Genomic DNA, 24468 nt, shown 5'->3' on the forward strand with positions numbered 1-24468 from the left:
TCTCAGCATCTCTGTAGTTCAGAGTGCAGGCTCTGTGAAATGTGTGACACAGCAGTGCCTGGTAACAGGGCATAGTGAATACATGTCACAGAGTTCAAGGAAGTAAATGTATGGGGGTTTTCACAAAGTATGTTTTTAAGCTTCAAGGTCATTCTAATTAACCCCTTAACGCCCGCCGCACGACTATTTACGTCCGCAGAATGGCACGGACAGGCAGAAGGACGTATACATACGTCCTTGCCTTCTAGCGGGTGGGGGGTCTGATCGGGACCCCCTCCGCTGCGTGCGGCGGGCGGGTTCCCTCGGGGAGCGATCCGGGACGACGGCGCGGCTATTTGTTTATAGCCGCTCCGTCGCGATCGCTCCCCGGAGCTGAAGCACGGGGAGAGCCGTATGTAAACACGGCTTCCCCGTGCTTCACTGTGGCGGCGTATCGATCGAGTGATCCCTTTTATAAGGGAGACTCGATCGATGACGTCAGTCCTACAGCCACACCCCCTACAGTTGTAAACACACACTAAGTGAACACTAACCCCTACAGCGCCCCCTGTGGTTAACTCCCAAACTGCAACTGTCATTTTCACAATAAACAATGCAATTTAAATGCATTTTTTGCTGTGAAAATGACAATGGTCCCAAAAATGTGTCAAAATTGTCCGAAGTGTCCGCCATAATGTCGCAGTCACGAAAAAAATCGCTGATCGCCGCCAATAGTAGTAAAAAAAAAATTATTCATAAAAATGCAATAAAACTATCCCCTATTTTGTAAACGCTATAAATTTTGCGCAAACCAATCGATAAACGCTTATTGCGATCTTTTTTTTACCAAAAAATAGGTAGAAGAATACGTATCGGCCTAAACTGAGGAAAAAAATGTTTTAGATATGTTTTTGGGGGATATTTATTATAGCAAAAAGTAAAAAATATAGAATTTTTTTCCAAATTATCGCTCTATTTTTGTTTATAGCGCAAAAAATAAAAACCGCAGAGGTGATCAAATACCACCAAAAGAAAGCTCTATTTGTGGGGGAAAAAGGACACCAATTTTGTTTGGGAGCCACGTCGCACGACCGCGCAATTGTCTGTTAAAGCGACGCAGTGCCGAATCGCAAAACCTGGCCTGGGCATTTAGATGCAAAATGGTCCGGGGCTTAAGTGGTTAAAGCAGAACTCCAAGAATTTACCTACTTTGTAAAATGTGCTAGTTTACTATGAGTTAGACCCCTTTCACACTGGAGCAGTTTGAAGGCGCTACTGCGCTAAAAATAGTGCCTGCAAACCGACCCTAAACAGCTGCTGCACACACACTGGAGTGGTACACTACCAGGACGGTAAAAAAGTCCTGCTAGCCGAATCTTTGGAGCGGTGAAGGAGCGGGGTGTTTACCGTTCCTCCACCGCTCCTGCCCATTGAAATCAATGGGACACTGCGGCGCTATACTGCCGGCAATGCGCCTCTGCAGAGGCGCTTTGCAGCAGTTTTTAACCCTTTCTCGGCCACTAGTGGGGGTAAAACCGCCCTGAGAAGTCACGTGATGTGACGAACACGCGTCGGGACTAGAGCACTGATTGGTTGCAGCATCCGACGGACGGCAGACGAGCGCAGCGCTCGTGGATGTTTTGACCGTTTCAAATCTGCTCCATGTGAGTTTTTAAATGTTTTTTATGTATTTTAAATAAACCACCTGTACGGTATCACGCGATGTGCCTCCCTCCTTCTCTTGCCCCTGTCTCCACCATCTCCGAGTGAGCGGTTGGTGTCACTGACACTGAAGGGAGGAATTTCTGTGGCAGAGAGAAGCTAGGACTGGAACGAGTCCGGCGCCTGTGGAGATAGGTACCCTGTCTTATCATACTGCATCTGAGGGAGGATTTTCTGTGGCAGAGAGAAGCTAGGACTGTAACGAGTTCGGCGCTCGTGGAGATAGGCACCCTGTCCTATTACACTGTGTAAGTTTACATCCACTTACCCAGATAGAGGCTCCATGGTGGTGACAGGACTATACCATAGTGTCTTTGCTTGTATTTCCCACATGCACGGCCCAAGATTGAGACCCACCAGACTCATCCATCCACATCCCAGGAAAACACCCATCCACTGAGAGGTTGAATCAACATTTACTGTTGTGGCTTTATGTGATAGATCTGAGGTAAGCTGCTAGGATCACAAACGGTGTGGGCTGCACGTGTTCTGGATTCGCTGCGCTGCGTATTTTCACTGACCTGGCTCTGGAACCCTCACTTTAGACTATTCACCTACCTACCAACTTACTTGTTTCACCTAGATTCCTGGTTTTCCTTTTTGATGTGAAATTGGGACTGACACTGAACACTTAGAGCCGGTTCACACTGGGGCGACTTGCGATCCGACTTCATGTCGCCTCAAGTCGTCCCAAGTCGCGCTGTAGAGAAAAACAATGGAAGTGAATGGGAGCTGTGTTAATACACACGACTCAAGGCGATCCGACTTCAGAAAAGGTTCCTGTACTACTTCAATCCGACTTGTAGGCGATTTGTACCCATTGATTTCAATGGAAGTCGCCTCAGAAGTCAGATCACTGTCTTATCTGAAGCAACTTTCCAGGAAGATAACATACATTTCTCAGGCAAATCTCTCCTGCCCCCCACCCTCCCCCTCCCTCTCCCAGAGCCGATTGTTGTTTTATTGGCCACTGGAAAGTCTCCTGTCCTGGAGACGACTTCAAGTTGTGTTGTAAATCGCCCCAGATCGCCCTGTGGTTCATGTTCAAGTCGTGTCGGAGTCGCCTCTGAAAGTCGCGCTGGAAGTCGTGTCGCCCTAGTGTGAACCGGCTCTTATTGAATTGTATATCCATTTTGTTTTTTGTTTATGAATTTGTACATTTTATGTATTCACTCACTTAGTCACAAGTGTGTAGGTTTTATTTCCCACTGTGTTTGTACATTACACTTTCCCATCCCTTTGCCCCTCGGGCCCATCTGTGCCCCCTCCCCCCCCTTTCCCCTTTTCACCACACTCCCCCCACTTCACTAGTCCCTCCTCCTGCTACTATTGTTTGTTCCAGTAGCAGTTCCTCACAGCGCAGACATCATATATATAGTATGCTGATTTGCTGTTTTAACGTTTTACTGTATTTTTCCTTTATATTGATTTCCTGCTTTACAGTATTTTCCTTAACCACTCGCCTAACGACGATATACGTCGGCAGAATGGCACGGCTGCGCAAAGTAACGTACCTGTACGTTGCTTTGAGTTTGCTGCCGTGCGGGCACGCGCACCTGCCGCGTGCTCGATGACTGTGCCCAAGGGACCCACAGACTCGATGTCCGCCGGTGTCCCGCGATCATGTCACGGAGCTGCTGAACAGGGAGATGCCTATGTAAACAAGGCGTTTCCCTGTTCTGTCTATAGTGACAGGATAGTGATCTACTGCTCCCTGTCATCAGGAGCAGTGATCAATGTCGTGTCACCTGTAGCCCAACCCCCCACAGTTAAAATCACTCCCTAGGACATACTTGACCCCTTGATCGCCCCCCTAGTGTTTAACCCCTTCTCTGCCAGTGTCAGTTACACAGTAATCAGTGCATTTTTATAGCACTGATCGCTGTAAAAATGACAATGGTCCCAAAATAGTGTCAAAAGTTTCCGATGTGTCCGCCATAATGTCGCAGTCACAATAAAAATCGCTGATTGCCGCCAGTACTAATAAAAAATAAATAATAATAAAAATGCCAAAAAACTATTTCTTATTTTGTAGACGCTATAACTTTTGTGCAAACCAATCAATGGGGGTTATTTACTAAAGGCAAATCCACTTTGCACTACAAGTGCAAACTACAAATGCAAAGTGCACCTGAAATTGCAAGGAAAGTGCAGTTGGAAGTGCAGTCGCTGTAGATCCGAGGGGGGCAAGGAAAATAAAAAAAAAACAGCATTTTAGCTTGCACATGATTGGATCATAAAATCAGCAGAGCTTCCCCTCATTTCAGATCTACCCCTCAGATTTACAGCGCCTGCTTTTACAAGTGCACTTTGCACTTGTGGTTTGCACTTGTAGTGCAAAGTGGATTTGCCTTTAGTAAATAACCCCCAATATGCGCTTGTTCAGATTTTTTTTCTTACCAAAAATATGTAGAAGGATACATATCGGCCTAAACTGAGAAAGAAATTTTTGTTTTTTTTATATATTTTTGGGGGTATTTATTATAGCAAAAAGTAAAAAAATATTGCTTTTGTTTTAAAAAAACTGTAGCTCTTTTTTGGTTTATAGCGCAAAAAATAAAAACCGCAGAGATGATCAAATACCACCAAAAGAAAGCTCTATTTGTGGGGGAAAAAAAGGACGCCAATTTTGTTTGGGTGCCACGTCGCAGGACCGCGCAATTGTCAGTTAAAGCGACGCAGTGCCGAATCGCGAAAGGTGCTCTTGTCCGGAAATGGGGTAAATTCTTCCGGGGATGAAGTGGTTAATCTGAATTTCCTCCTTTACTTTTCATTCATCTGAATTTCCTCCTTTACTTTTTTTCCATCCAAATTTCCTCTTTTATTTTTCCTCCCTGTGAATGTTCTTCTTTAGTTTTCCTTCGTCTGAATTTCCTTCTTTACTGTATTTTTCCTTCATCTGAATTTACTCTTTTACTTTTTCTCCATCCAAATTTCCTCTTTTATTTTTCCTCCCTCTGAATTTTCTTCTTTAGTTTTCCTGCATCTGAATTTCCTTCTTTAGTTTTCCTGCATCTGAATTTCCTTCTTTTCTGTATTTTTCCTTCATCTGAATTTCCTTCTTTTCTGTATTTTTCCTCCATCTGAATTTCCTGCTTTTCTGTATTTTTCCTGCATCTGAATTTCCTTCTTGAAGCTAAAGAGCGATCTCAGAATGAAGTGCATCAATTAATAAATAAAGACATTAAGCAATCATTTTCCAGGCTTGACTCTAGCGCTGGCTAGGCTAGTGTGTAATGGGAAGATGAATGCTCAGCGCTGATGAATGGTAATGTGCAATAGTACATTCCCTAGCACTACCTCTATTCATCAGGGAGCTTCGGCAAGGGGAGGCATTTGCTATTGGCTGGCTCTGGTCCTCAAGGATAACATTCCTGCCCTTTGATTGGTCAGCCGACTGCTGCAAGATTCTAAGCATCTTCTTTTGATGATAAATATGAAGGCATGCTAGGCTGTGCAGGAGTGTAGTGTTCAGGCTCCTCCAGTGCAGGACTCACAGGCTGTGTCTCCCAAGACAGGGGAAGAGGCAGAAAGTTGTGATGCTTTTCTTCACTCAGTGCTTTGGGGCTGTGTTAGATCTCATCCACCTAAGGTTTCAGCATTACCAAGCCAAGCGGGTCTTCTCCTCTGCTGGACAATTGGTGTGTGTGGTGAACCCAACACAAAACTCAAAGGTAAGTTGTCTCATTGGCATCACAGAGCAGACAGTTCTTCTTTCTTGGAGCTTCCAGTGCAGCCTGACAAACAACAGACTCTCCCTTCTCCTTCCTTGCACTCACATCTACTATTGATTCATTGCTGGTGTCTTATGTAACCGCTGGTTTCTACAGCATTTCTAATAGGATTCGTTGTGTGCATGCAAAACACAGCTGTAGGGCAAATGTGCTTTAATGTAGGGAAGCAATTAGATGAAGTTTGCTTGCTGCGATGGCGTACACAAGATGTGTTTGTCTAGCTGGTGGAGATGCATGTTATGTGCGGCTTGTGCTGGGGGCTGCGATGTACCTTGTGCTGGGGGCTGCGATGTACCTTGTGCTGGGGGCTGCGATGTACCTTGTGCTGGGGGCTGCGATGTACCTTGTGCTGGGGGCTGCGATGTACCTTGTGCTGGAGGCTGCGATGTACCTTGTAGATGGATGGGGGGGGGGGGGGGGGGGGGTCAGACAGGCACCTATGATCGGCCGGGAGCTCCATCCTCAACACAACTTTCACCACTGGACACACAGGCTGAGATGTCACTAGAAAGGGACATGGATGTACAAATGCAGTGGGCAGATTGTACTGATCTCTGTACAAAGGCAGAGGGTAGAAAGTGGGCATGAGCTTTATAACAGCCAGATGCCAAGAGAAGAACCCAGGATGAAAGATGCTGGGGAAACTATTGCTAAGGACAACAACAGTTATATTTATCTACCACTTTATATATGACATCTTGCTATGGACAACAGTTATATTTATCTACCACTTTATATCTTGCTATGGACAACAACACTTATATTTATCTACCACTTTATATCTTGGTATGGACAACAGTTATATTTATCTACCACTTTATATATGATACCAAGTAACTAATAATACTATTTTATAATCATCACCTGCTAAGGACAACAACTTAATTTTATATTTATCTACCAAGTTATACATGCAACCAAGTAATTAATATTCATATTTTATTATAAATATCATCATCACCTACTAAGGGCAACAACTGCATGTTATATGTATCTACCATTTTATACATGGTACCAATTAACTAATATTAATATTTTAATAAAATCATCATCATCACTTGCTAGGGACAACTGTATTTCAACAGTTCTAGATATCTACCACTCTATACATGGTACCAAGTAAATAAAAATAATATTTTATAATCACCATTACCACCTGCTAAGGACAACAACTGCATGTTATAGTTATCTACAACTTTATGCATGGTACCAAGTAACTAATAATAATAGTATTTTATAATTACCATCATCATCACCTGCTAAGGACAACTGTATTTCCACAGTTATAGTTAGCTGTCACTTTATACATGGTACCACTACCAAGTAACTAATAATAATAATATTTTATAATCATCATCATCACCTGCTAAGGACAACACAAGGTGGGGTTCACCACTCCAGGGAAGTCCCGAGTGCAATCTTGAATAAGTCCAGGTGGATGTGGGTGCTGGCAATGCACTAGGCAATGGAAAGTAGCAAAGGATGGATGGACGGCCGCACACCAAAGAGTCTTTATTGAAGGAACATGAGCAAACACCGCAAATACACAGCAGAAAACAGCCGACGCGTTTCACACTTAGTTAGTGCTTATTCATGATTTCTGCTGCGTATTTGCGGTGTTTGCTCATGTTCCTTCAATAAAGACAACTCAAGAGTTCTTTGGTGTGCGGCCGTCCATCCGTCCTTTGCTACTTTCCATTGCTAAGGACAACAATTGTATTTTCCTCAAATATATTTATCTACAACTTTTTATTTATTTATTTTTTGGTTGTTGATATGTAACTAATTCTATTATATAATCATCATCATCATCGCCATTATCACCTGCTAAGGACAACAGCTGTTATTTCTTCAGTTGCATTTATCTACCACTTTTGTACATAAAATATTATAATATTATTTATAAAATATGTTATCATAATAGTAATCATCATTATTATCTCCTGCTACAGGCAACAGCTGTTTTTTTTACAGTTTTATTTACCTACCACTTATACATGCTACTTTGTAACTAATACAAATTATCATCACCTGCTAAGGATACAAACTGTATTTTTTACAGTTTTATTTACTTACCACTTATATACACTACTTTGTAACTAATACAAATCATCATCACCTGCTAAGGACCAATGCATGTCTACAGTTATATATAACATCATCATCATCATCATAATCATCATCATCACCTGCTATGGACCAATGCATGTCTACAGTTATATGTAACATCATCATCATCATCATCATCATAATCATCATCATCACCGGCTAAGGACAAAAACTGTATTCTTTACAGTTTTATTAACCTACCACGATATGCATGCTACTGTGTAACTAATAATGATCATCATCCTCACCTGCTAAGGACCAATACATTTTCTACACTTCTATGTAACTTATCATCACCTGCTAAGGACAGGAACTGCATATTTTATTTTTATTTTTTATCTTTCACTTAACATGTTCATCTGTAACTAATATTGATAATAATCATCATGATCACTTGCTAAGGACAACACCATTTTCTACAGTTTTATTTACCTTCCACTTTATTCATGTCACTATGAGGTTTATTTACTAAAGGCAAATATACTGTGCAATGCAAGTGCATTTGCCTCCAGAGCTTATTAACTGCTTGCTGACCGCCGCACGCACTTCGTCGACAGCACTCCTGGGCAAAAGGACATACCTGTACGTCCCATTTAAGGAAGCGGCATTGTGGACGCATGCCCGCTGCGAGCTCCGTGAGCCCGACTGTGGGTCCCGTGGACTCAATCGCTGCGGGGATACCCGGAGATCATCTCACGGTGAGAAGGAACGGCGATATGCTGATGTAAACAAGCATCTCCCCACTCTGCCTAGTGACAATGACATTGATCACCGTTTCCTGTAAACGGAAGCGGTGATCACTGTCTTATGACACACAGCCCATCCCCCCTACAGTAAGAAGCACTCTATAGGGCACACTTAACCCCTACTACAGCGCCACCTAGTGGTTAACTTCTTCACTGCCAGTGTAATTTTCACAGTAATCAGTGCATTTTTATAGCACTGATCGCTGTAAAAATGACAATGGTCCCAAAAATTTGTCAAACGTGTCCGATGTGTCCGCCATAAAGTCGCGTAAAGTCGCAGTCACGATACAAATCGCTGATCGCCGCCATTACTAGTAAAAAAAATGTATTAATAAAATGCCATATTTTGTAGACACTATAACTTTTGCGCAAACCGATCAATAAACGCTTCTTGTATTTTTTTTACCAAAAATATGTAGAAGAATATGTATCGGCCTAAACTGAGGAAAAAATAAATTATATATATTTTTTCGGGATATTTATTATAGTAAAAAGTAAAAAATATAGATTTTTTTTCTAAATTGTCGCTCTATTTTTGTCCACCAAAAGAAAGCTCTATTTGTGCGAAAAAAAAGGCGTAAATTTTGTTTGGGGAGCCACGTTGCACGACTGCGCAATTGTCAGTTAAAGCGATGCAGTGCCGAAGCGGGGCTTAAGTGGTTAAATGAGATAAAACTTCACTTTGCAAAGAATACTCAATCACACGCAAGGAAAATAATAAACATAATTTGTGTTTGTACATGATTGGTTGATAGAAATCAGCAGAGCTTCCCCTCATCTCAGAGCTGCCCCTCAGATCTAGAGAAATGCACTTAGTGGGGTAGATTCAGATAGATTACGCGGATCTAAAGATCCGCTAATCTATCTGATTTACGATCCGCCGGCGCAAGTTTGAGAGGCTAGTGCTGTATTCAGAAAGCACTTACCTCGAAACTTGCGCCGGCGGATCGTAAATCCCCCGGGGGAATTCAAATTCCACGGCTAGGGGGAATGAAGTATTTAAATCAGGCGCGTCCCCGCGCCGATTTAACTGCGCATGTGCCGCCGGCTAAATTTCCCAGCGTGCATTGCTCCAAATGACGTCGCTAGGACGTCATTGGTTTCTACAGGAACGTAAATTACGTCCATCCGTATTCGCGACCGACTTACGCAAACTATGTAAAATTTCAAAACTCGGCGCGGGAACGACAGCCAAACTTAACATAGGATACGCCGCATATAGCAGGGGTAACTATCCGCCGGAAAAAGCCGAATGCAAACGGCGTAAAAAAAACACGACGGGCGGGCGTTCGTTTCTGAATCGGCGGATCTCCTCATTTGCATATTCGTCGCATATACAAATGGAAGCGCCACCTAGCGGCCGGCGGGAGATTGCAGCCTAAGATCCGATGGTGTAAGTCACTTACACCTGTCGGATCTAAGGGAGATCTATGCGTAACTGATTCTATGAATCAGCCGCATAGATCCGACCGTCGGATCTCAGAGATACAACGGCGTATCAGGAGATACGCCGTCGTATCTCTATCTGAATCTGTCCCAAAGTGTATTTGCAGTGAACAGGATATTTGCTTTTAGTAAATCAACCTCTATGTAACTAATGCTATTAATAACTGTTACTATGCAGCTGGGTGAGCTGGGTGATGAGTAGACAGGACAGCTCCTGTGTAGGGGAGGCAGGGCTGGCAGGAGCTGTCCAGACAGGATGGTGCTGAAGGATGATCTCTCCCTCCTCGCTGTGTACTGCTGGAGAGATTCCTCCACACTGATCAGAAGGAAAACAGCTGTTTACATGGTAGCTGTGTGTAGACAGTGCTGTGATTTATTATTCGTGTATAGCCGTTGTCAGGAATAGACTGAGCTCAGGATTTATCGCCTTTTAGCTGCAGTTAGGATGCTGTTAGGCAAGTGCTGAAACATTATCTGATATACTCTGAAGATTAGGTAAATCTTGAAGTTTGTCATTTAGTTGCTAGTAGTAAACTACATCCAGATGGTTGGGCAGTCTATAGTAGGTGGTGAACTGCATCACTTTGCTAACAATTATGATTAATAACTCTAATACAGATAATGACTATGCACTCTGACTTACACTGACACCGGCAATCACTATAATCTACTCTGAAGTGCAATTTATGTCGCAAGAATTAATGATGTTGTTAGTGTTGGGATTTAACCGAAATCTGCACACTGCTTCGTGGTAATAATAGGATAGCTCTTTTGGCCATTTTTGAAAAACCTGTGTATAGTTGTGAGTATAAACGACACGTGGGCCGGCTTTGTACAAAATGAGCATTTTATGAATAAAAATAATGACAGATTTGTATGTGTAAGGTTGTAGATTCAGTTAGGTTTAGCTCTCCATTTCATCATCAGCATAGCAGTACCTTTCCAAGTTCTGTTATTTCTAGTAATACAGAATCAAAGATTACAGATGTAAACAATGAGATACAGGGTGCATAATAATACCTGTATATTTCTTTTATTGGAGGCTTTGAAATAGTGGATTTCTGGAGATGATTAAAAGCAGGTGCTTTCCAACATTTCATCTGAATGCTAACTAGATACAGTAAAACCTTGGTTTGAGAGCATTTTGCAAGACAAGCAACATATTTAACCACTTGATGTATGAACAAGTATCTAAAAACCGTGAACTAAAGTTCAAAGATAAAACAGCGCTATTGAGTTGGTATGTTAGCTCAGAGAATAAAAAACCAGTGGACCCAGTTGATGTGAGAGGTGATCAGATCCTAAGTGTGAGTACACCAAAACAGCTCAAAATGAGATACCTCTATAAGTGGTTCGACTCACCCACCAGGGGTGCGATCCTACCACAGCAAAGAAAAAATGTATAGCTCTGCAGATACACCATCTGGTCCTCCAGGTATTGATACGGCAAAACACGTCTCAGCAAGATGACATGTAAGACAAATAAACAGACATATAAGTGCGATATTGTCTAAATGAAGCTAGCATAAGTAGGTAGAATAACCTAAGGTGTATTCCCGTACAATGTAACACTGTTAAACAAACATGTAAACAGTAAAGAGTTCACCGCTGTCACCGCCGTATTCTATCCTCCAGGGGCCGCGCGCGTGCTGTGCAGTAGCTGCTGTAGCAAGTGCTGGACTGTGGTTGGTAGTTGGTGGAGCGCGGTGGAACGCAGACTGTGTCCGTGTGTAGCGCCGTTGTAGCCACGCACTGACGCGTTTCGTCACTTCCGACTTCGACTTATGTCTGTTTATTTGTCTTACATGTCATCTTGCTGAGACGTGTTTTGCCGTATCAATACCTGGAGGACCAGATGGTGTATCTGCAGAGCTATACATTTTTTCTTTGCTGTGGTAGGATCGCACCCCTGGTGGGTGAGTCTAACCACTTATAGAGGTATCTCATTTTGAGCTGTTTTGGTGTACTCACACTTAGGATCTGATCACCTCTCACATCAACTGGGTCCACTGGTTTTTTATTCTCTGAGCTGACATACCAACTCAATAGCGCTGTTTTATCTTTGAACTTTAGTTCACGGTTTTTAGATACTTGTTCATACATCTTTTAAATGGGTTGCCCCGTTTTATTCAAATAGCTGCTTTTTAGATAACACCACTTTCACCTAGTTTGGTGTTCTCTTATTTATCTCTGGTATCTTTTATTTCACTTCACACATAGTCACTCTAAAGGTGTCTTTGCATTACTAAGCGCCGGCAGTGCAATATTAGGCCTTTATACTTGCACTCTTCTCCTTTATATTTAACCACTTGCTTACTGTGCACATATACCCCCTTCCTGTCCAGGCGAAATTTCAGCTTCCGGCACTGCGTCGCTTTAACTGAAAATTGCGCGGTCGTGCGACGTGGCTCCCAAACAAAATTGACGTCCTGTTTTCCCCACAAATAGAGCTTTCTTTTGGTGGTATTTGATCGCCTGTGCGGTTTTTATTTTTTTGGGCTATAAACAAAAAAATAGCGTCAATTTTAAAAAAAAACACAATGGCCCGGATTCACAGACAGCAGGCGCACATTACGCCACCGTAGCGCCTGTACGCTACGCCGACGCAGCACGGAGAGGCAAGCACCGCATTCAGCAAACTCTTGCTCCCAACGCTGCGTCAACGTGGCGTAGGTTATGAAGGCGCAGGCCGGCGTAGGTGGAAGTGGGTTTGCCCCATGCAAACCCATGCAAATGAGGTGTGACCCCATGTAAATGATGGTTTGAGAGCCAGACAAGTACGTTAAATGAACTGCGCATGCGTCATGACGTGGACGCATCCCCGTGCGCATGCTCACAACCACGTCAGAACAACTGCCTAAGATACGCCGGATCACTGCGTACGCCATGAATGTAACCTACGCCCATCCAGACACACGTCCAATGTTAAAAACGCCGGCTTGGCCGGCTTGTGTTGCCTGATGCAGACCTTTATATGTCTGCTGCTGAGTTACACCTCCTTTATGGTGCTTAACTTTACGCCGAACGTACAACTTACGCGCACCTCTCGTAGCCTGCGTCGGGCACGCGCAGGTTCGTGATTCGCCATATTTTCCTCATTTGCATATTTGAATGGCTAATCAATGGCAGCGCCACCATGCGTCCAGCGTAAATGTACGCCCACCCTACGCCGGCGTAGGCAAGTTACGTTGGCGGGATGAAGCCTGTTTTTAGGCGTATCTTACTTTGTGGGTCCGGCGCACAGATACGACGGCGCACATTTGCACTTATGTCGGCGTAACTTGATATACGTCGGCGTAAGTGCTTTGTGGATCCGGGCCAATATTTTTTACTTTTTGCTATAATAAATAATCCCATTTTTAAAAAAAAAATACATTTTTTCTCAGTTTAGGGCGATAAGTATTCTTCTACATATTTTTTGGTAAAAAAATAACGCAATAACCGTATAGTGACTGGTTTGCGCAAAAGATATAGCGCCTACAAAATAGGGGACATAATTATGATTTTTTTTAATGATTTTTTTTTTACTAGGAATGGCGGCGATCTGCGATTTTTATTGGGACTGTGACATTATAGCGGACACATCGGACACTTTTGACACATTTTTGGGACCATTCACATTTATACAGTGAACAGTGCTATAAATATGCATTGATTACTGTATAAATGTGACTGGCAGGGAAGGGGTTAACCACTAGGGGGCGGGGAAGGGGTTAAATTTGTAGCCCAGTGAGTGATTCTAACTGTAGGGGGAGGGGGTAACTGGGGAGGTGACCGATCTGTGTCTATATGTACAAGGGACACAGCATCAGTCTCCTCTCCCTGACAGAACGTGGATCTCTGTGTTTACACACAGAGATCCATGGTCCTGCTCAATTACTGGGCAATCGCGGGTGCCCGGTGTCCATCGCGGCCCCCGGGAACGTGCATCGTGTTCCCAGTAACGCGGCTTTAAAAGACGAGGACGTCATATGACGTCCTGTCAGAATAACTGAGCTACCTTGCCGCCGTCAATTGACGGCGGCTGGTAGTATAGTGGTTAAATACATTTTGACTTGATTTACAAGCGATGTCTTGATATACAAGTAGCGTCATGTCACAAGTGAGTATAAAAGAGAACAGAGGCGCCTCTAACTGAAGCAATATGGTTACATTTAATGAAGGTACAACATTTAGCAACTTACATGTTTGATGATTAAAACAGGCACATCTAAGTACGCAGGGATCCGGGGTAAAGCTGTCCTCGCTTTCAAATCGTTCTACTGCCGGGTAGTCTTCCCAGTCACAATTGCAGACTAAGGCCTCGTACACATGTCCGAGGAACTCGACGAGCAAAACAATGTTCCTTGTGAAGCCGCCGAGGATCTCGGCGAGCCAAAGTTTTCCTCGGCGAAAAGTGTACACGGGTTTCTCGGCAGAATACGTCTCCCATCGAGTTTCTTGCTGAATTCTGCAGAGAAACTCGGTCGTGTGTACAGGGCCTGACAGCGGTGAGAGTCGGCGGTACAGAGTACAGTCTATGTAGATCGCTTTACCCCGGATACCTGCATACAGTACCTAGATGTGCCTCTTTTAATCATGTGAGTTGCTAAATGTTCTACCTTCATTAAATGTAACCATATTGCTACACTTTGAGGCACCTCTCTTCTCTTTTATACTCTAGCTCCTGCTGGATTTTGCTTCTAATCCCCTTGTGGAGGCTCCCATTTGTGGATGGACATTTTATGGTCACATTGCAATAATCTTTTATATGGACTATAAACTGAAGGATTTATGAATATATGGCTGTGGAACAAATCTTTTGAGATTCCATTACTTCTTATGGGGAAATTCGCTTTGATATACAAGTGCTTCAGATTACAAGCAAGTTTTCAGAATGAATTATGCTCACAATCCAAGGTTTTACTGTACACACTATTGTGTGCAACATTACATAATCACCTGTTATGATAAGCAAAGCATGCACTATAAATACAAATTTGAAGGGAATTACATTTTTCAATTAGGAATAAGTCATGCTAATCAGAAGTTTAAATTGATTATTCTTTTTTCTTATATAGGCATAGCTATTTCCTTTGTTCTTAAAATAGCTTCCTATGTGTGTTAATAATGCATGTTGTTCTACCACTGGAATAATACTTCACATACACAGTAACACACCAGAGCTTATTCAACGGTTACCTTCAAGGCTCCAGCTGTTGCTAGTTTGATTTATGCTCTACACCTCTTTGGATCTTTGTTCACATTCTTTACTTTGCTATGAACACAGAGGGCTGCCACTGAAATTACAATGCCAATGAGCCTGATTTATTAAAAAGTAAAATGCATGGAAAAAAAGTGATTCTGGGTTACATTTACTAAAGTGTGAAGTGCAGAGATCCAGGGAGGGATTTACTAAAGTCCTCCCTGCTCCTCCTGAAGCCTCGTACACACGTTCCTGCCAGGAAAACTGCCAAGAGAGCTTTTGGCCAGGAAAACTGAATGTGCGTATGCTTCCTCGCAGTTTTCCCGTCAGGAAAACAGATGGGAATCCTGACGGGAAAATAGAGAACCTGCGCTCTATTTTCCCGTCGGGATTCCCGGTGGCTTTTTTGCTGCCAGATTTACTAATACTCTGCGAGGCAGTGCCCATTTAGCATACACAAGGCCGGGATTCCTGGCAAAAGCTCCATGGCAGTTTTCCTGCCGGGTTCTCGGCTTCCCCCTCGGTTTTCAAGGCGGACTTTTTACTGCCGTGAAACCCGAGCGTGTGTACAGGGCTTTAGACCTTCTGCCCTTTAGCTCCCTTGTCTCCTCCTCCATGCTCACCTTCAGGATTTCTCCAGAACCTCTCCCATCCTCTGGAATTCCCTATCAAAATCTGTCCCGCTATTTCCTACCTTGTCTACCTGTAGACTGCATTCACACCTGAACATTCATGAAAATCTGTGTCGTGCTTGCGGTGCCGTTTATTGTTAATGATGGCACCCCAAATGTAGCAAACGGATGCTCGTTTTTCAGCATGAAAACACAAAAAAATGCAGCAAAAAGCGCAGTTAAAATAAACACCCAAAAAGGTACTTGAGCTACTTTAGTATGTTTGTCTCATTGAAATGAAAGGGCTGCCCTATGTGTGTAGCACCAAAACGTGCAAAAAAACAGGCCAAATAAAGCACACAAAAATGCGCATTCACAAATCGCTAGTTTCTAACCTAGCCTATGGCGATCCTGGAAAGCTCTTCTTTTCAGAGAAGCCTATGCTGCCTTTATCTAATAACTGTACTTTTCATTTTTCCATCAGCTCACACAGTTATTACCATTTGTACCACTTGCCCCTCCCTATTAGATTGTAAGCTCTCATGAGCAAGGCCCTCCAAACCCTTTTGTATTGAATTGTATTGTAACTGTACTGGCTCTCTTTATATTGTAAAGTGCTGTGCAAACTGTTGGTGACATATAAACCATTTAAATTATTATTAATAATAATAATCATAATAATAATAAGCGTAAAATTAGCTAAAATTAAACGTTGCTCTTATTAAGCATCCATCCTATGTAGGGACATTTGAGAAAAAAAATTGCTTTTTTATTCACATGATTGGATATTTGAAGTTAGCACAGGTTCAGTTCTTTTTCCATCTTGGTAAATCAGGCTTTGGAATCACTTCACTGCACTTCACCATACTTCACATTGATGTGTCATCAGGATACTGCCCTCTTCAAAACAGGAAGCACGGTTTATAGAAATGGGCACTTCAGGTCTGCTTGATAAATTTCCATTCTACCTTTAGTAATTATCAGCCATGGCTAGAGTGAGTGTTGTTTTCCCATAGAGAAAACATTTATTCTGGTGTTGGTTGCCAAGCACTAAAGGCAGTGCGCTGATTGAAATCACTAACTAAGGTTGTGCTTTTCTACGGGATTAACAAGAGTCTGTATTTAAATCCAAATCCACCTGAACTCACTGAAATAAAGGACCTGTGGAAGAAAATGTACTAGACCAGTGTTTCTCAACTCCAGTCCTCGGGGCGCACCAACAGGTCATGTTTTCAGGCTTTCCATTATTGTGCACAGGTGATTTTATCAGTTTCACTGCCTTAGTAATTACCACAGCAGTTTGATCTGAGGGAAATCCTGAAAACATGACCTGTTGGTGCGCCCCGAGGACTGGAGTTGAGAAACACTGTACTAGACTATAGGGAACACTGATATATCTGTACATTTCCCTTCCTGGCTCCAAGCTATAGTTAAATTCTGCTTTAAGTGGGGAATTGTATGGACTTTTTGTTGGCTTGTTTTAGCCGAATGAAGGGTATTTGCTATTTATATGAGCCTATTATATCTCTAATTGTACAGTTGATAATTAAAGTTTAAATCAACACTCAGGCAGACATGTTTGCTCCTAAAAATTTTACCACTTTAAGGATTGCTGCTCTCTATTTAAGTATACCAGATAGTCAGTGGTGGCTGGTGCTCCATTTTTTTGGGGGGGGGGGCGGCAAACAAACAAACCTCTGCGCCAGGTCTGCACTTACCCCATCCAGGTCGTGGCTTCCCCGTCTTCTCCTCCTGGCCAATCCCGTCTTAAGACCAGCTTCCTGTCCTGAGATCGGGGCACAGAGTACTGCAACCTGAGCTCACCCACTTGTGACATTAGCAAATCAATATTCACTATTGTCTTCCGGTTTCTTCTCCTGACCAATCCCATCTTAAGACCAGCTTCCTGTCCTGATTGGCCAGGAGGAGAAGCCGGAAGACAAGTGGGTGGGCTCAGGGTACAGTACTTTGTGCCCCACGCCCAACCTTTTTTGAAGCCAATTAGAGCCTCACGCTCTAATCATGTGCTTCAAAAAATAAAAATAAACTTGTAGAAATCTAGGGGGCAGCATATGGAGATTAAGGGGGTGGCGCCCCTGAACCCCTCTGCAGATAGTATAGCTGCATTGTCACTAATCCACCCCTCTTCTCTACTTATCCATTCTCACAATGCCTTGTATTCTATGAACCATTCACAATATACTGAGTGTTCTGTGAATATACAAGAGGAGAGGAGGGGTGGAAGGACAAAAGCGTGTATGAGAGCCGTAGCTCCTAGGCCTCGTACACACGACCGTTTTCCTCAACAGAATCCATCAAGAAACTTGGTGGGAAAGCCTTTTTGCAGAGGAAAACGGTCGTGTGTATGCTTTTCATCGAGAAAACTGTCGAGGAACTCGATGAGGAAAAAAGAGAACAAGTTCTCTTTTTCCTCGACGGCAGTCTCAATTTCCTCTTCGTGTTCCTCGTCGGGCTGGTTTTCGACTAGAAACACGATCTTGTGTATGCTTAGAAACCCGCGCATGCTCAGAATAAAGTATGAGACGGGAGCGCACCTTCGGTAAAAGTAGCGTTTGTAATGGAGACATTTAGAACGCTGTAACAGACTAAAAAGTGCAAATCGTCTCCTACCAACCTTTTACTTAACACGCAGTAACATGAGATTAGCAAAAGCAGCCCCAAGGGTTGTACCAGTGGAATCAAACTTCCCCTGCCATTGTATGTGTTGTACATCACCGCGTTTGAGAACGAGGAGATTTGGTCTTGACCGCGTGTACGCAAAGAAAGCCTGTCGAGTTTCTCGACAAGCCTAACAAGGAACTCGTCAATGTGTCTTTTCCGACGAGTTCCTCGGTCGTGTGTACGAGGCCTCATTGTTGTAACTCCAGAAGTATAGCAAAACGTGCTTTTGGCGGCACTAAATCTTTTTTTTTACTTGGAGTTCTGATTTAAAGTTAACAGAACAAGAGCTTCATTCAATGTTATTGTCTGTTATTATTTTATGTGTTTGTATATTACAATCTTTCAACCATCTTAGTTACATAGTTACATAGTAGGTGAGGTTGAAAAAGACACAAGTTCATCAAGTCCAACCTATATGTGTGATTATAAGTCAGTATTACCTTGTATATCCCTGTTGTGGTCATTCAGGTGCTTATCTAATAGTTTTTTTAAACTATCGATGCCCCCCTCTGAGACCACCGCCTGTGGAAGGGAATTCCACATCCTTCTTTCTGCTCTAACAGTAATGAACCCTCTATGTAGTTTAAGGTTAAACCTTATTTCTTCTAATTTTAATGAGTGGCTACGTGTCTTCCCTTCCGTGAAAAAGTTTTGTCCCTATTGTGGGGTCACCAGTATGGTATTTGTAAATTGAAATCATATCTCCTATCAAGCGTCTCTTCTTCAGAGAGAATAAGTTCAGTGCTCGCAATCTTTCCTCATAACTAATATCCTCCAGTCCCTTTATTGGCCTTCTTTGTACTCGCTCCATTTCCAGTACATCCCTCCTGGGGACTGGTACCCAGAACTAGACAGCATACTCCAGGTGCGGCCAGACCAGAGTCTTGTAGAGAGGGAGAATTATAATTTTATCTCTGGAGTTGATCCCATTTTTAATGCATGCCATTTAATGCATGCCCTTTTAATGAGTGCAGCAGTACTACAGCTATCTGTCCAAACCACCTGGATGCCCATCACCAAGGCAATTTTTCATTTAGGCACACTTCCAAGTGGCTAGGTTGGTGGAGTAAAATTCATAAGAATGATCCATACTGTATAAAAAGAAAATACACTCTGTATACTTCTACTATTATAATTAGTGTCCATGGTAACATTTGTATAAGGGATGCACTAAACAAATTACACAAATCATTTTATTTCAGAACACATTATAAGCTAATTCTGTAAATGTAAAATGCATTTTTTTCCCTAAAAAACAAATACAGTGGTTGTGTACTGCAGTGTTTATCAATTCAATTTATCAAGGATTTCCCTAGCAGTGGCTGAGCTTGTAAGATAAATGGAGAACTGCCTTATCCTGGAATGGTACATCTATCTCTGCTTGTACATCCACAAAAATTATTCTTATGCATAAACTCCTGCTCACTTGATTGAGGAAGCCTATCTAAAGGCAAAAGTAGAACTTTTTAGGATAAAACACTTTTTTCAGGTTACAAACCTGATGAAGAATACTACTTACTTGTTTAACCATTAATTATTAAGCACTGTTTGATGCTCTTTGTAGAGGAGGAATGGGAAATAAATTGTATTTACTGAATATTTTTTTGTATGTTCGGGACTACTCTAAACTCCAGACTCTGAGGTACTCCTAGATATATTAGTCTTTAAGCTACTGCTCATATTTTGAGTGCTACATGACACTACCCAGAATAGAAGCCAATGTAGAGACACTGGACCTGATTCAATAAGCTGCATTAGCACTTAAAGTGTTGGTAAACCCACAACAGTAAAAGCAGATAAGTTGGGTGTGTATTGCTAGAGAGTTCAACAAATGCCAATCAGAACTGTCCAGACAGAGGATCAGTGGCCCTGTAGCCTCATAGGAATATCGGGGGGTGAAAACTACTCATAAAAGCTTTAACCAGACACCGATAGAAGTCACAAGACTGCTCTAACTGCTGATGAAAAAAGTCATTAGCAGCTTGTTTACTAAAATTATTGTATTTTCATGTTCTGTGTTCTGTGAGGGGTCCTGGGTTTAGTAACACTTTAAAGTGATTGTAAACCCTTACATTTACCCACTGAAGTGGCAAATATCAGGTGATACACAGAGATGAAACAAATCCTCCTACACATGTTGTTGAATCTCTCTCACCTCTCCAGCCCTTTGAAACACACAAATCAAAAGCTATTTCTCAGCTCCAATGTGCAGGAACTGGGGACATCACACACATCACACACATAGAGAGGAGAGCTAAGTGTAAACTGAGACCTGAGTGGAGGGAAAGGACACACGTCTGTCTACACATCTGAAGCTCTCAGTCACCTTCTGAGTGCTGGGGGGGGGTTCTGTGTTCTGAGTTTTTGCGGTGTCAGGATAACGTGTCAGAAGCAATAAAAGCAGATAGCAGAGGGAAGAGAGAGAGAGAAATAATAATTGGTGCTTTGGATTGAGACTAGTACATACTATAGAGGAAAATTATATATATTTTTTTCCATTTCAGAGAAATCTGATTTCCAGGTATAAATATTTGTACATAGGAACATAGGTTGGACCAATGTAACAATGCATATATTATACACGGCTGATCCCTGAAAGCTGGAAACCACTGTATTAGACACTGCTACTACAGTGATCTTTACTAGGGAAGAGCCGACCACCTCCCTGTTCGGTTCGCACCAGAACTTGCGAACACACCAAATGTTTGTGTGATCTTTAGAACCCCGTTAATGGCTATGGGACTCAAACATTTGAAATCTAAAGTGCTAATTTTAAAGGCTAATATGCAAGTTATTGTCCTAAAAAGTGTTTGGGGACCTGGGTCCTGCTCCAGGGGACATGTATCAATGCAAAAAAAAGTTTTAAAAACGGCAGTTTTTTCGGGAGCAGTGAATTTAATAATGCTAAAAGTGAAACATTAAAAGTGAAATATTACTTCAAATTTCGTACCTAGGCGGGGTGTAAAGTTAGCATGTGAAATAGCGCATGTTTCAAGTACTTGTCTCTGCACAAAGTGTAATTTCTGAAAGGAAAAAAAGTATTTTAAAACCGGACTTGCGGCTATAATGAATTGTCAGCTCTGGCAATTCAGAGAGAATTCATTCATAAAAAAAAATAGCGTGGGGGTCCCCCCAAATTCCATTACCAGGCCCTTCAGGTCTGGTGTGGATTTTAAGGGGAACTCCACCCCAAATTAAAAAAAAAATGGCGTGGAGTTCCCCCAAAAATTCACACCAGACCCTTATCCGAGCACATTAACCTGGCCGGCCGGGACAGAGTGCGCCCCCCTCTCCTGAACCGTACCAGGCCACATGCCCTCAACATGGGAAGGATGTCCCCATGTTGATGGGGACAAGGGCCTCATCCCCACAACCCTTGCCTGGTGGGACCCCCAGATCCTGCCCCCCCTATGTGAATTGGTAATGTGGTACATTGTACCCCTACCATTTCACGAAGGAAGTGTAAATATTTGGAAAAAACACACACACACACACGGTAGAAAAAAGTCCTTTATTAATAGAAAAAAAATCCAGCAGTGATAATCCACTCGTCCCCGGCTTCCTGCTCCAACGTTGTCTGTATCCAGCAACGGTCGGTGATCTCCGGTCCAGCGATGAGAAGATCCATCCATCCAGAGCACTGTATTAGCTTTGCTTACTACAGTCATTTCTAGTTTCTCTGAGGATCCCACAGCTATGTTAATAAAAACATAGTTACATTGGTCCAAACTGGACCATTGTAGTTATGTAAAAATATGGATATGTGGAATTTATCTAGAGCACAGGTGTCAAAGGTGTCAAACACAAGGCCTGTGGGCCGAATCCGGCCCTCCAGGCCATTTCATGTGGCCCTTGCACTTCTCCTGCAGCTTCAGGAGAGCTCCAGCCCTCCTCAGGTCCTCCTCCAGACCACTACTTTCTGCTTTTAGCAATGCATCCAGCTTCTTCCCAGCAGCAGCATAGGGAAAGGGAGTGTGCACTGTGATGTAAGGGAGAGTGGGGGACTCAACTTCTGATGGTGGGGTGGCCCTTGACATCTAATGTAAGGGGAGGGGATGCGCTGGACATCTATTCTTACAGATACAATCGGCCCTTTTGAGGGCAATCATAATGCTGATGCGGCCCACAATGAAATTGAGTTTGACACCCCTGATCTAGAGAAACTCTGTTATGTACTTAAATGCTTTCAGAAAGGATATACTTGCCAAAAATAGGCTAAATACTAATTTCTCCTCTTATTTTTGCTGCCTAAGGCTGTTTCATTGCAGAGAACTGGTCCCTTGAAGTCTGCTAAGAAACGTGTACTTCTGGGAATGTTGATCTCCATGGTCCTCTGCAGCTCTCACTTCTTCTGCCCTCTGGCTTCACATCACTGTAGAATACAATAGTGAAGTGAGGTCAAAGAAAGGAAGCTGTGAGAGCTGCCGCGGACCATGAAGACCAGCACCTCTGAAAGTGTCGGTTTCCCAGCAGATTTTGGGGCAGTAATTAGAGCTCTATTTAGTGACTTTAGGTAAGTATTTAGCCTCTTCCTTACAGGTATGTGATTTAATGAAAACTTTGTAACACATGATAGGGTCTCTTTATTGCCCCCGGAAGTGCCATTATTGCATGTGATAATATTGATTAATACAACTTAAAGTACTTTAAAGGTACAGTATGTGCCAGAAAACAGATAAAAAGTGAGCCTTGAGATGCATACTAGGAATGCTGCCTAAATGCTCAGTAATAAAATTTAGAACTATGGGCAAAACAAAAAAGGCTGGCATGTATGCGGAAGCATTCATTTGCCTAGACACTGAGGGGTTGATTTACTAAAGGCAAATCCACTCTGCTCTACAAGTGCACTGAAAGTGCAATTGAAAGTGCACTTGTAAGTGCAGTCGCTGTAGATCTGAGTGGAAGCTCTGCTGATTTTATCATCCAATCATGTGCAAGCAAAAATTATCTTTTTTATTTTCCTTGCATGTCCCTCTCAGATCTACAGCGACTGCACTTCCATGTGCACTTGCAGTGCACTTGTAGTGCAAAGTGGATTTGCTTTTAGTAAATAACGCCCAGAGGCTTTTTTTTTCTAGAGTTCTGCTTTAAGTTATTTATGCATGTAATGCTAAAATGTACTGGCCAACCCTGTTGCATTGTGTTAGAAATCTGTTGATCTGGGAACCCCTACTGTGAAATCAATCCCCAGGTCATGTGACGGTGGTAAGGCCTAGATGTTGGTTACTAGGCTCAGGCACCATCACACAGGGAGGCATTCTTGCAGGCTAAGGGGGAGCAAGATGTTAAGAATGTGCAGGTAACATGAGTCGGGGGTTGGAGGAAAGAGGGGCCCTTCCCAGGAACAATGTCATTTTTTCATGCATGGACAAGGTGACAGTGCCTTTTTAAGTTGAAGCAAGGTCCTGTATTATCTACATTAGTACTGTGAAAAGATAGAAGAAAGTCCACTTAGAGGATAGATGTAGCTGCTGGCACTTCACTAGACATAAAATAGTGCACAATCAAATACATACATTTTAGTGCAACGCTAGAATTGAAGTGAGTAAACAAAATAATTTTCACTGCAGTTACGCCAGCCATACATGGATCGAAATTTGATCTGTTCATGCTGAACCAGCCGAATTTGGATCCTTGTATGGGCAGCCTGTTTTTACACAAGTCGATCTACTGATTGACTTGTGTACAACCAGCCATTTGGAACATTTTCTCTTATTCAGTGCCACCAGCAATAGCTTGCAGTACTGATGCGCGTATTCTGACAGCAATGAAATCTCCCCGTTGTCAAAATACAAGGACTCAGTGGGAAGGAATCCCCTATTCACACTGAGTGTGTGGATGGACGAATCAAGTCATTTTCTTACATTCAACCAGCAGGTTGAACAAAAGAAAATTACTTGCTTCTGGCCAGCTTTAGCTATTAAAGGCATTATCCTCAGCCTTCTCTGCCTTTTGGCTAAGATCAAGTGTAGTGTCTGTTCTTATCAGTTGCCAAGGAGTGGCGCTGTGCTAACTGTCCCTAGTCCACGGCGGTGGATTAGGGGTGGTGGTGGCTATTCAAAACCTCTTTGCATAATGGCAACCTGAACGGTTAGTATCAGGGAGGACCGAAAGCATACCGCTCGATAGTTTAACTGAGGGAGGTTATTAGGCTGCCGTTAAAGAAAGCCGAAAGGTAAGCCTCCTGGTGAGGATGGAGAACCACTGGGTCTGGCCGAAGGGTCAGCCTCTGGCCTTCTGGCCTAGATTGGTGT

General features: G+C 42.8%; 1 protein-coding gene and 1 pseudogene across 1 annotated transcript in view; both read left to right on the forward strand.

Annotated features, from left to right (window-relative positions):
• Positions 1-5017: 5017 nt before the first annotated feature.
• The window catches only part of SIAH3 (siah E3 ubiquitin protein ligase family member 3), a 127505-nt gene continuing 108054 nt past the window's right edge, over positions 5018-24468 (forward strand). The window contains exon 1 of the mRNA XM_040341271.1: positions 5018-5375. Coding sequence (XP_040197205.1) covers positions 5241-5375 — 135 coding nt within the window. The 5' untranslated portion in view covers positions 5018-5240. The remainder of the gene's footprint in view (positions 5376-24468) is intronic.
• LOC120930030 lies at positions 24151-24283 on the forward strand (annotated as a pseudogene).

This window comes from Rana temporaria, chromosome 2, assembly GCF_905171775.1.
Source record: "Rana temporaria chromosome 2, aRanTem1.1, whole genome shotgun sequence".
Classification (NCBI taxonomy): domain Eukaryota; kingdom Metazoa; phylum Chordata; class Amphibia; order Anura; family Ranidae; genus Rana; species Rana temporaria.